The following is a 13128-nucleotide window of genomic DNA, read 5'->3' on the forward strand; positions in this document are numbered from 1 at the left end:
GTATTATAGACTGATATGTGTCTACATTATTGTGTAGCAGTTATACAATTGTTGTGTATATAACAAGATAGTGAATAGCTTATCTGAGTGTTATGATCACTAATGCAGCAATGTGTATAAGCCATGTCCTTGTCCTGCATTGTATTGTACTGTAAGTCACTGATTTCTTCTCTTCGGGCTTCATTTAAATAAAGGATGATTATAATAATAACTGGGTCTTTCTGCCATTGAAGGTCTTACCACACAGACTGTATAACCTGGCTCCTACAGTGCAGGTCACTGTGAGGAAGGGCAAGAAAGGATTTGGGATGTCTACCACCAGGAACAAGGATAACTTTCTGGAGATTCTGACAGTAGCTAAGGATGGACCTATTGACCAAAGTGGTCTAAAAAAAGGTAATATAAATATTCATATGTGTAAGATAACAGTATTATCTAAAGTCAGATATATGTGCTGCCAGAAAAGTAATTGTATTAGTAGAATATAAAGGAGTAACTAATGCACTTACATGACAATGCAAATATATCCCATACTGTAAGCTCTCACGAGCAGGGCCCTCTTCCCTCATGGGCTATTTCTTCCCTCACTGTGGGGACTATTCATCATACCTAAATATTCTCTGGAGGTAATTAGGATTAGTACTGGCATGGAGTTCTACCTAATTTACCGGAGGATTCATTATTCCTCCTCTCCATCACTATCTATTCCGAAAAGATGTAATTTTTGCGATGACAGCTTTTCGGGAAATAGATAGTTTTCCCTCACTACTAGGGATGAGCGGGTTCGGTTCCCTGAGAACCAAACCGACCCGAACTTTGGGGATCCGGGGCGATCCGAGCCCAAGCTCGGATCTCCCTGTCTGCCCCGGATCCCTCTCCCGAGGCAAAACCTCGAGATCTGCTGTCGGATCTCGAGGTTTTGCCTCGAGCGGCCATTTAAAAAAAAAAATGCCTTTGCCTTTAATGGACAAAGTGCTGATTGGCTGACAGAGCCGTCTGTCACGGCTCTCAGCCAATCAGCATTATGGTGCTCATTTGCATGTAGCACGGACTAGCAGCTACTCGCCATACAGGGGCGGATACTCGCATAGACAGCTGGATACCTGCATTAGCATAAGGGAGTAAGGAGGCTGCCACGGCCGTGTGGGAAAGGGCCGCAGGTGCGTCTGTCTGAGAATCAGCCCCATAGTACATAATCAGGTTCTCCAGCAGATGGCAGTAGTAACCTATAACCAAGGAAGTAATAGTAATCCCAGCTGCTGCACGTGTTATCAGCCAATGTTACCGTCCTCAGGAGAACACACACAGCCTATGTATAGGGGGCGTAGTGACACTTATACAGATCATAGTGCCGCAGTGTAATGGCTACATTTATAGTACTGATATAAGAGACACATAAAGACGGGAAATAAAAGGACAATAAAATTAGATAAAGGGCCACAAAAAAAACATCAGTATAATTCAGAACTATGAGGAATAATTCTGTGGCCAATCAGCCAAACTAACTATAATTACATCATGTGAATAAAGATCCCTGGTGTGTATAAGAAATACATGTGTGTACACGCTAATGTACAAAATCTGCATCAACCAATTAGCCGGAGGTGTCGCATGTGATGTGATCGCAGCCAACAGTGCTTCCTTCAGCTGTCAATGTCGCATCACATGTGACCGCGCCGCTATGCTGCTTCCCCCGGCTTTTCCATAGCAGATCCGTTCTCCTCACAACAGATCTCCTCAGACTCCTTGGACCCCCTGGAAGTGATAAGCGGTCTCTGACCATCGATATAACTTCCGAAATCGTGTCCCAGAATGCCGTGCGAACAGCACCCCTGGGCGCATGTGCCGGGGATCACAGTGCGAGGAGAGGAACTTACTTCCCCTCCAAGTACTATTTGGCAAGTGCAAGGATCAGCTTCAGCATGGGGGACTGATAATCGGTCCCCCCTGACACACACTCTGCTGCTCTCTGTATATGGGGGAGGGGGGTAAATGCCCATGGGGGTTGGGGGGCTATCTAGCATCAGTGGGGGAGGAATAATATATAGAAATATTATGCTGGATGGGGGGTAAAAAATAATAAATAAAACATACTTGTCACAGGGTAGGAGGGGGCAAAGAAAAATGGTGCTTTTACAGGGGGGTTGGTTTAGAAAACAGATATATTTTTTACTACTAATGGGGTTTGGGGGGTATTATTATTAGGATTTATGGTCCATGGGGGGGTCTATTGACTATAGGGGGTGGGATGTTATTTTATAATGGGGCTATAGACACAGGGGGATGGTGGGGGGGTTGTAAAACACAGCCTAGATATATAAAATATATATTTAAATATATTATTACAAATAAGTTTTAAACCTAAATAATAATTAAAAAACAGGAAGAGCTGAAGCTAATACCTTGGGCACAATGACAAATGCATATTTATATGTCACTAACCCCTTCACGTTATTTTATATTCAGTTATGTTATCATTTACAGGAGATGAACTGATTGAATTTAATAAAGAAAATGTCATGGGGTGGACCACAGTGGAGTTAATGCGTCTGGTAAGGACCATCCGTACCGGAGAAAAGATTAAGATATTGGTGTATCGGGGTCGGTCATCTGCTTTACCAAGAGAGGAGGCCAAGGAAATGTAAGTGTCATATAAGCACTATTTATATTTAGCTGACAGATAATGGTTTTAACGACAAAAAGATATAATGTTTATACTATAAATGCTCGTATTACAGTATTATTATTATTATTATTATGGTGTATGTACATTTAGGACTCCTCCGTATGCATAGGATAACTCGGCCACATCAGGCTGATCATAACCAGCATAAATCAGCGCTAATGCAGGTGATCGCCTGATAGATTCGGCTGCACAAACATTCGGCAGCTTGGTGATAACGGACATCTTTGAAAAGAGAATAATTTATAAATACATTTAGAAAGAAAAGTGTGGCGCAGCCTGTGTGCGGGGCGTCATTGTCAGGCAATACGCTCCTAAATCCAGAGGGAATAGTTTTCTGTCTGTCTAGAAGCGACTGACATAGTAACTGTCTCTGTTTTACAGCGCAGAACAGGATACCGGTGACAGATCTTTAGTTTCATCAGAAGGATATCAGAGTGTCAGTGACCCAGTCAGAGAGCTCAGCGTGGGCGTATCACCCTATAGTGATGTGGTAATACACAGGGCCTGGGAAGATAATGATAAAGATGATGATAAAGAGGAGGAGGAGGAGGAGAAGGAGAAGGAGAAGGAGCTGAAGGAGAAGGAGGAGATGGAGAAGGAGAAGGAGGAGGAGAAGGAGGAGAAGAAGGAGAAGGATGACTCATGTTTACCAAAATATTTACTTCGCATGGTTTGGAAGGACAAGAACAGTAATTTAAGGATCCAAATAACATACGCAGTGAAATGGAAGATCAGAGAATAGTCCCAGCACAATATCCTCCCAATACCATCTATAACTGGGGCCATTAGTTTAGCCCAATAGAAATGAAGGATGAGATAAAATCACATAATGTAGAACGAAAACAATTATAAATTTGTTGTTTCATTGAAATGTTTAATGTATCAATAAAAGATTCCGATATAGAGAATTGTTTTTCCAGTCGTTGTTCTTTATGTAAGTACATCTGCACCCAGTCCATCCTGAACACCTGAAAAAGCTTTTCCTTACACATGTGTATAGCGGGAGGGGAAGATTGTATCCATTGTTGTAATATACACTTCCTCGCCACGGCCGAGAGAATTAGAAGTAACCTGCGACAACCCAATGACACTGTACAGGTTGTTGTGATAATGCCAAAAAATGGCCCATTCTGGGGTCAGCAGTAAAATATGTACTAATTCCGATAACTTGAAGCCAAAATACTTTTATAAAAGAGCAATCCCAAAAACACAGATAAAGGGAAGCATCTGGTCTCTTACATTTTGGACAAGCGGATGATGGGGAAAATATAAATGGCTACGAGAGGGAGAAAAATATCCTCTATCAAACATTTCCTGATATGTTGTAGCAGACAAGACTGGAATGGAGTATAAAAGAGCATTTAGAATCTTTGATTCCCCCGGGTAACCCTTTCCATATCTGGTGGCAATGCCCACTTCTTCGGCCCTTTTGGTCAGAAGTGATTCGCCTTTCAGCTTTAATTCTTGGTGAACCGGTTCCTATAGATCCCCTGTTCTGGTTATTCCATTTGTCATCCGGAACCCTCTCGAGGTACAAGAGGTCTTTATTATGTCACTTGAATAACACAGCGAAGGCTGTTATCCCGGTAAGATGGCGTTCCTCCTCTCCTCCCACGGTTGCTGATTGGTTCACGAGATTGGACTTATATATGGAAATGGACAATTTGATAACCTCCGCTGATGGCGATTGCGAATCCTTCAGGGATAGTTGGTCCTGCTGGATGGACTTTAAGGACTCTGTGTCCTATAGAACCATTCTCTCTAGCCAACCTACACCTGTATGAGTTATATCTATTTCCTGCCTAGACCCTATGTGACGTAACGATATACACGTTTAAAAATTGTATCAGCCTTGTCTTTCATTTTTACTCCAATCATGCAGCAACTCTTTTTCTTTTCTCTCTTTTTTTTTTTTTTCTTCTATTCCTCCCTTTTTTCTCTCTTTGGATGCTTTGGTATCTTCCCCTCCCCCCCCTTTTTTTTTTTTTTACCCATTTGTTTCGTCTTTCCCCAAAATATTATAGTCTCTAGTTAAATGTCCCAATATTTAATATCTATATTTTCGATTATAGAGGTTCTCTTTCTTTTATTATGATCAGGAATCTTGTTTTTTTTTTCTCGGATTTGATTGAACTTTTATTTTGCAAGTTCATTCCAGATTATTAATTTGGAAATTGTTTTTCTTTTGTTTGTATTGATTTATGTCTGTATTGACTTGATATTATTCAATAAAACAATTTGCAATATAGAATCTTTGATTCACTAAAATCAGGAAAATGTTTCAGCCAACGTGTTATTACAGTGTCATAATGACCACTGTAATATGGTACCCTAAGTATTTTATAAACCAAGGAGATGACACCCCTAGACCCAATAGAGGAGAGTCATATCCAGTTGATTCATCCAATCTATAGGGGAAAGGAACGTAACCACCTTAGAGGTATAACGCTGCGCCTGCAAAAATAATAAGTTATGAGAATGCAAAAAGGGGAGAAGAGTCTGAGCCTGAGAAAAAGACAGTGGGCGATGTGAGGACAGATCTGTAAGCTGATGAACTGTACTAAGACCATTGGAGGCCCAGAATGTATCATCAGAGGAGGCCAAACATGTAACAAGCTGGCATTACCACACAGAGGGACAAATAAGGAGTAAGAGGTATTTAGGTACCATTTGTTATGTATAGTGTGCCAGGCTGACCATGCAGACATTAATAACGGATTGTCTAATACATCCACAGGTAAATCAAACTTATTTAGATGTAAGAAGCACATTAAGTCCATATTTGTTAGGAGGGATTTCTCTATCACATAGTTAGTACATAAGTTAGAACATAAAATCCAATCCTTGATGTGTGTGAAAATAGCCGTATAATTATACAGTGCCTTACTTGGGAATTAGTGCCCGATTCAGACCCGCTCGCTAGTTGCGTTCGCATGCAATGAATGTATGCAAATTCGCAAATTGCACGGCAAGGCATTAGCATGCCCACTATGTCTTGGCGTGCGGTCGCGTTGTGTATGCAGACGCCCACCAGCCTGTCTTAAGACGCACACTTATGCACGTCATCTCCAAGAGGTGTATGAAATCATCGGTAACATTGAGTACCATCGGGAGCGAGCGCAGCACTTGTGGTTGACTATTCCCTACTGCAATCACTGCAGTAGGGAATCAGTATGTAAAACAACCATGTGACGTATACTATGACGCTGCGTCTTAATTATGCATGTCTCTGAAATGGCGTCAAGACGCTCAGGCATGCCTGCGTTCGCACCACCACTCCCCCGTTTCCTTCAACCAACCCCTGTCACCACCCACAAACGGCCTCTCCTGTCACTCATTCTGGCGAGGTGGCTATGCGCAGCGAGTGCTTCGCGATCGCATGGACTGGTTCATGCACGGGCACTGTGATGCGTACTCATGCGCAGAATGCAAACATCGGCTGACTGTGTGCGAATGCATCCTAGCGGGCGGGTCTGAATCGGGCCCTTATTTCCTACCTCCAATCTAATGCGCTGTAACAATTGTAAACTGAGTCGAGGTTTCTTTTTCTTCCAAATAAATTGCCGTATACAAGTCATGGATATTCTTGGAAAAGGCGGATCCCCAGATAAGTCTCCGCCCATTGTAAACCACCAAAGTTTAGACTCTCTCTACGAAGTGAGGTATTAATGGCCATCGCAAGTGAGTCTTGATTTAGAAGGGAGATGGGTCTATAGGAATTAATAGAGTCTGGCTCTTTGTTGGGTTTTAATAAAAGAATTGTGTAAGCATTATTAAAAGTAGGGATGTGCGCCGGACCATTTTTGCCATATTTGATTCTAATTCATTGTCCGGATTTGGATTTGTCAATCTGTGGTGACTGGCTTTGGATTTGGAGTTTTTACAAAATTTTTTCAAAAATAGCTAAAATCACATAAATTGGGCTTTTTTTTCCCATAGAATTTCCAGTCATTTACAGTCAATTGAGCTGACTGGTTACCAAGCGTCAGAGCAGCGGCGCAGTGGCACTGACACCACAGTTTAAAGCACATCTATGAAGCAATGCCACACAGCAGTGGCAGAAATGAAAGGTAGTGCAAGATGGAATTGTCCTTGGGCCCTCCAACCCACCCTTATGTTGGATATTAAGAAGGACATGCACACTTTAACAAGCCAAGCATTTCAGTGACAGGGAATGCCACTTTGTGGCTGAAGTGCTTGGTTTGTTTGGGCCCCCACAAAAAGAGCTACCAACTGGCTAAAGGCAACAGCTCTACAGTGGCAAATTGTCACCATCGTTGCCATCCTCACCCTTATCAGTGTGTACATTATCCAATTCCTCACACAATATTAATTCATCCCCGCTGGAATCCACCATTACAGAAGTATCTGTACTGTGACGTGATTGGCGGGAAAGGTTTTCCTCATAAAATTTCCAGTTCATTTTAATGAACATAATTTTTTTCTACATTTTGTGGAAGTAGCCTCCTATGTCGTTCTCTCACAAGGTTCCTGGCTGTACTGAAATCTCTCTCCGAGTACACAATGGAGGGTGGGCAGCTTAAGTAATGCATAGCCAGTTTATACAATGATCTTCAAATTGCCTTTTTTTTCTTCCAATATTCAAAGGGACTCTGTGACATGTCTACTTGTACGGTGTCCTGAAAATAATCCTCCACCATTCTTTGGATGGTAATCGTATTAGATGGAGTTATGGTAGAGGTGTCACTGGTGTTGGGCAATTCTTTTAGACCCGACCAGATGTCAAAATATTGACTTGACTTATCTGCATCATCACTGGGTCTTTTGGGAAAGAAATTTTTTTGTGGCTGCTGCTGGAGAAACTGAAGGAGGAGACATCATCGTAGTGCCATGTGTCACTTCAGCTGCCAGCTTGCTCACCAGGAGCGCTTTGGATCTTTTAAGATCTGGGTCAGTTGTAAAGAAAGAAACAGCATATGACTTAAACCTAGGATCAAGCATGGTTGCTAAAATATAATGATCAGATTTCAAGATCTTGGCCACCCATGGATCCTGGCAAAGCGAATAAAAGATTTGATCTATCAGTCCAGAATACTTTGCAGAATCACTTTGTTTAATTTCCTCCTTCAATTTCACCAGCTGATTTTCCAAAAGCCTAATCAGGAGAAGCACCTTACTCAAGCTAGCAGTGTCAGCACTCACTTCACATTTGGCAACTTCAAATGGTTTGAGCACCTTGCACAAGACAGAAAGTACACTCCACTGTGCTGGGCTAAGGTACATTCCCCCTCCTCTCCCAATGTCATGGCTTGTCGTACAGCTATGGATGGATTTTTGCTGCTCCTCCATCCGCTGAACCCCGTGGCTGGCTGGCAACTTTCAGCCTGGGGGGGGAAACACAAGCAAGTGGCCCAGCAAATGCAATTTTAAAAATGGGCATGACAATAATGTTGGGTGTGTGGTTTGCATAAAATCAGGTCAATTTAAGGCTGTTTATTATGGTGGGCAGATATTTAATAAAAGAAAAAGGCTTAGACTGTGCTAAGGTCACAGTGGAAATAGGGGCCTCTTCATGGTGAGGTGTTATCCAGCTATGGTCACTACCGTCCGCCTGTGTCTAGCCGCCGGTCCGCCCTTGCCTCTGCTTAAGCCTCTCGCTGACAATTACAAAGTGACCAACGGCTTGTGTGTGTAGCATCTAATAATGACTGTCCAGCCGGACACTGGCCCACAGCATTCAGCCTGCTCCATATCCTTCAGGTAACTTCCTGTGCTCTGGTGTCTCGCAGTCACATGGGAAAGCTGTACGGTCAGGTGGCCCTCTCCAGTTTGTGTGGATTGGGCTGCTGGAGACATGTAGCGGGAGCCCTGAGTTGAGCAGCTGCGCCCGCCCCTTTGTTCCACCTTCCCATTCTGCTTCATCCCACAGTGTGTCTGCTGCGGAAAATGCGGGGCGCAATTCATCAATTTCAAAATGGGCAGCGTGCATCTCACAATTAACAAAACAGTAATAAAAATACCTAGTGGGAACATATATATATATATATATATATATATATATATAGTCCAGTATCAAGATGGCACTCACAATACAACTCATCTCATGCCTGGGGCATGAGATGAGCCAACAAAATAAGATATTCACATATACAGTACAAAGAAAACACTGGCCCCTATTGGGAACTGACCCCAACTTTGGTAATATAGGCCAGAAACCTCCTTTGCCAACTATACGGAGGGGTCCAAATGTAAAAGATCTTTCATACAGAACAAATATGCCGGTTAGAGAAACGCAAGCGGCAAATTGTCTGATGGCCAAAAAGGGCTGTTTCCAATGCCTAGGATGTACAACGTGTAGGTCCCTGATCACAGGACAGTCTTTCCCACACCCACATAGTGGTAAAAGGATTAGTCTGAGATATCGCTTGACCTGTCAAATGGACCATGTCATCTATTTGTTACAGTGCCCATGTGGTCTGATGTATGTGGATAAGACAACACGGACTTTTCGGGAGCGCATGACACAGCATCGTACATCTATTTGTTAGGTTTATACCAATAATGGATCGGATAAACCGGTAGCTACACATTTTTTTTTACAGATGGGTTACCAAGTATCTGCTGGATATATGATAATCGATTGGATACCACCACCTAGGAGAGGTGGCGACAGGGGTCTTATGTTGCTTAAGAGAGAGGCAAGATGGATCCATCAATTAGACACAGTAGCCCCAAAGGGATTAAATGAACAAATCCATCTGAATATTTTTTTGCAATAAGGTATGATGGACTATTGTTAATCTGCCCATGGCCAATCAGTGGGAAGAAAGATATATCTGGACTTTTGTTTTCTAAATAATGTTTTTCCACACAATAATGTCTAGATAGATGTCTAAGGATGCCTGATAGTTTTTGTATTTTTGTGAATATGTAAATGTTTTTGTCTTTGTATGTAGGGATTGTTGTTTGTCTATTACCCCCTTTCTCTTTGTAGCAGGTTGGCTAGGTGATCGCTACATAACTATAGATAGCAGTGGATGCTGCATAGCTGCTCTATTGTCCCACTGACCATTTTAAGTATATTGCTAACTAGTGGTGATTCTATTGGGTGGTCTGTGATATAGGGTTAGTCCCTGATCATATTTCCTGCTTGCGTTCCACATTAATACCTCTGGTTTGGTTTTCACTACACAACCGGATGTTTATAGATTTCTATGTATATTATAGTTAAAGGCGGGTTACTAATTAGGTGACTATTAGGCTATGTCCCTAAATGAGTAAAGCTGAAGTTAGCATGTCTAAGTGAGGACTAACACCCTGGCATTGCCTATATCTGGGTTGTAGCTCAGTGGCTATTGGAGGTAAGCGCTTGTTGCTAAGCAGTGATATGGATGACCCTGCCCTCTAGCGTAGTGTATGGTGTGACGCGGCCGGGAGTTTAGCTTGGCTTGGGTCGCCTCGGATACAGGCACTTCCGGCTTTACGGCTGGAGCTGACCGGAGGTGAACCTGACCGAGACACGGGTGTCTGGCTGTAATGCTTCCCGGGAGGAGGCCGCTGCGTCTGTGGTGTACACGAAGGTCAGTTAAGGTAAAGGTTTAAGGATAAGATACCTGCTTACAGTTTACTAGAGGTTTCTATGGTTATGACGTCACTCCCGGTGGTGTGCCATGTGTAGTGTATATTTGTCTTATTTGCTACTAATATTTTAGGGGGGTATGTGCATTAGTGGTGTAGGAAAACAGCAGCATATACACTGATGGGTCCTATCTTGAGAAAGATCACGTTTGGTGACCGAAACGTCCACTATGACTGTACCTTATGTCTTCTTTGTGAGTAATAAAAGTTCTTTCTAAATGAAGTAGTCCCTGGTAAGTGCTTTCAACTTCTCTTTGGACTATGTATATATATATGTATGTGTGGCACCCCACCAACACCCTGTCTTCCTACCCACGCTGATGTGCCTCTATGAAAATGTAAAATATTAATGTGACTCCTGCCATTGTCTAATATAGGCCATGATTTAACTGGTTTCATTAAGGTTCAGGGACGATTTGCACTGCCCCCTCAGTGGTGGTGGACGTTATGGGACCAGTGAGTACTGTAGCAGGCTCAAGGATTTGAACTAGAGGAAAATGGCAGTTGGTGTGGGCAGTTGGTGTGGGCAGTTGGTGTGGGCAGTTGGTGAGATAGCTGGACAGGAGAAGGGGCTGCGCTGCCTTGATGATTACCTGAGGGCTGCGGCCGTACTCCGGGACAAGCAGCGGAGGTCTCTGAGGTGGGGAACATCCAATGGGACCAAGCTGTGTCATCCGGGGAGGTTCCTGAGAGCAATAAGACTAAGAGGGGTGTGTCAGACGACCCCTAAGGGAGTGCCTCAGGCGGAGCTGCGGAAATAGAGAGAGAACGAGCTTGTAAAGGAGCCGGAGGGTGAGAGCTGATACTGGAGGGGTAAGAAGCTGCTGCACCCTCCCACACAGACACTCAGTGACATTAGCGCCTATTAACTGGAGGCCTATAGTTGTCCACCATTACATATGCACAGCAGTCCCTTCAGAGATAAGCGTGGGGTTTATAGACTGCATTCATAATAGTAAGAGTAACCCCCTGATACTGCATATTGGAGGTGAGGTACAACAGTTACCAGCAGTGTTAGGGCAACACTTCCCTGCCAGCACTTGTAATACTTCCTCTATGATCTAAGGTTGCTAAGCAGGGAAGGAAGTGACTGTAATACCAACACCATCGCAGCAGGATCATTTACAGAGGATTACAGTGTTGCATTAAATACAGACAAGTACTGTAGCTGGAGCAGTTTATGAACTGTTCTTCATATCCCGGGCAACGAAGGGTGCACCCTATTAACTATTTCAGCGCTGAACTAGCATTGTATGAGACATGTAAAGTGCAGTAGTGTGAGGAAAATGTTTTCCTAAAAAGGTGTATAGAAAAGTAACACAAGTTTGCAAATGTATTCTTGATGTAACCTTATCCATTTATCATACTCACGTGAGGTTTTTGTATATAATTTAGAGATGTTAGGGGAATTGCAAAATTAGTCATTTGTTAATTGCCACTAGAGAATACTTACCCATTTATAGTTTGCAGGTTCGAAGTCCAGAATTCACTAGTGATCTACAGGATCCTGAAAAATAAAATAAGAGTTTTAATGTGTGTGTTACTGTCTACTGAAATGCATTGTTGATATATGAATATTGCCAAGTGTTTCTTTGTTCTTGCAAAGTATAATGAACATAAAAAAGGATTCACTATTGCCATCTTTACTGCTATACTATATTGTATGATTACATTGTGAATAAACCCGTAGTATAGGGTATCACATATGTCTGCGTGTGTGTGTATTAATATGTATGTATGTGCATGTGTGTGTATGTGTGTATATATATATGTATGTATGCGTGTGTGTGTATTAGTATGTATGTATGTGCATGTGTGTGTGTATGTGTGTATATATATATATATAGTTCTCAAAGTGTGCTGGTATGCAACGGTATGACATACCGGCACTTCAGTCAAGCAATTATTATTTTTTTTTTCCAGTTTGCTGGGGGTGGGGTGTAGCTTGAGCTCTGGCATGTCAGTCAGGGTAAACTTTGTCAGCCGGTTTTCAGGCTTACAAGTCATTTACCGAAGCCAGTTAAGATGCGATTGCTGCCTAAGAGCCGCTGGCTATTTCTTTGCTGCCCACAATTAGTTACTACCTGAGGTAGCCAACCACAGCAGATGCTGCATGAAGGAAGGAGTCAGTCAGGAGCCGGGGCAGGTGCCAATCAGCAGCCGGCAGCGGGAGGCTGCTGATTGGCCAAAGGACATGCTGCAGGAAGCTGTACGGAGGAGTCGGGCAGGGGGCAGAGCGATGCTCCTGCTCGATGCTGTTCTTGATGCCCGGGAGATGGAAGCGAGGAGGCGGAGTGCGTTATGTGCAGCTCTGCTGCTGAACACCCGTCTGGCTGCATTCCCATGTTGTGGGGTACGGCTCTGGTGACAGCACCCGACTGCTACATGTACAGTAGCAGTATGTGTGAGAGGGAGCAGATGCGACAGGGAGCAAGACGTCCATGATGCTGCTCTAGTCCCAGCACTCCCAGTCATGTGTGTTTGGGAACAAGAGCAGCATATGTGGCTGTAATCTGCTCCACAGGCAGGGGCGTTTCTAGAGAGGAGGGGGCCCATTTGCAGTCTCCGAGATGGGCCCCCTCCTCTCTGCCCGGAGGTTGACAGCGCACTGAGCTGTGCGTGGCCAGCGCCAGAGTTATAGACTCTGGGCACTAGAGTGTGCCCAGAGTCTATAGTGTATGCACAGGTCACCGGGAAAATGGCCACGGCGGCCATTTTCCCTGTACTGTGCATGCACAAATGATGGGAAAATGGCCACCGCGGCTATTTTCCAGTCGTTTTACAGCGCCAGACCCCATGCCGATGTTGGACTTCGGAGAGGTAAGTATTATTATGGGAGCAGG

General features: G+C 43.5%; 1 protein-coding gene across 1 annotated transcript in view; it reads left to right on the forward strand.

The window, feature by feature from the left end:
* The first annotated feature begins 6262 nt into the window (after positions 1-6262).
* The window catches only part of LOC148521282 (membrane-associated guanylate kinase, WW and PDZ domain-containing protein 3-like), a 199005-nt gene continuing 192139 nt past the window's right edge, over positions 6263-13128 (forward strand). The window contains exon 1 of the mRNA XM_088475401.1: positions 6263-6343. Coding sequence (XP_088331527.1) covers positions 6263-6343 — 81 coding nt within the window. The remainder of the gene's footprint in view (positions 6344-13128) is intronic.

This window comes from Taudactylus pleione, unplaced genomic scaffold (assembly GCF_031769625.1).
Source record: "Taudactylus pleione unplaced genomic scaffold, aTauple2 ptg000171l, whole genome shotgun sequence".
Lineage (NCBI taxonomy): Eukaryota > Metazoa > Chordata > Amphibia > Anura > Myobatrachidae > Taudactylus > Taudactylus pleione.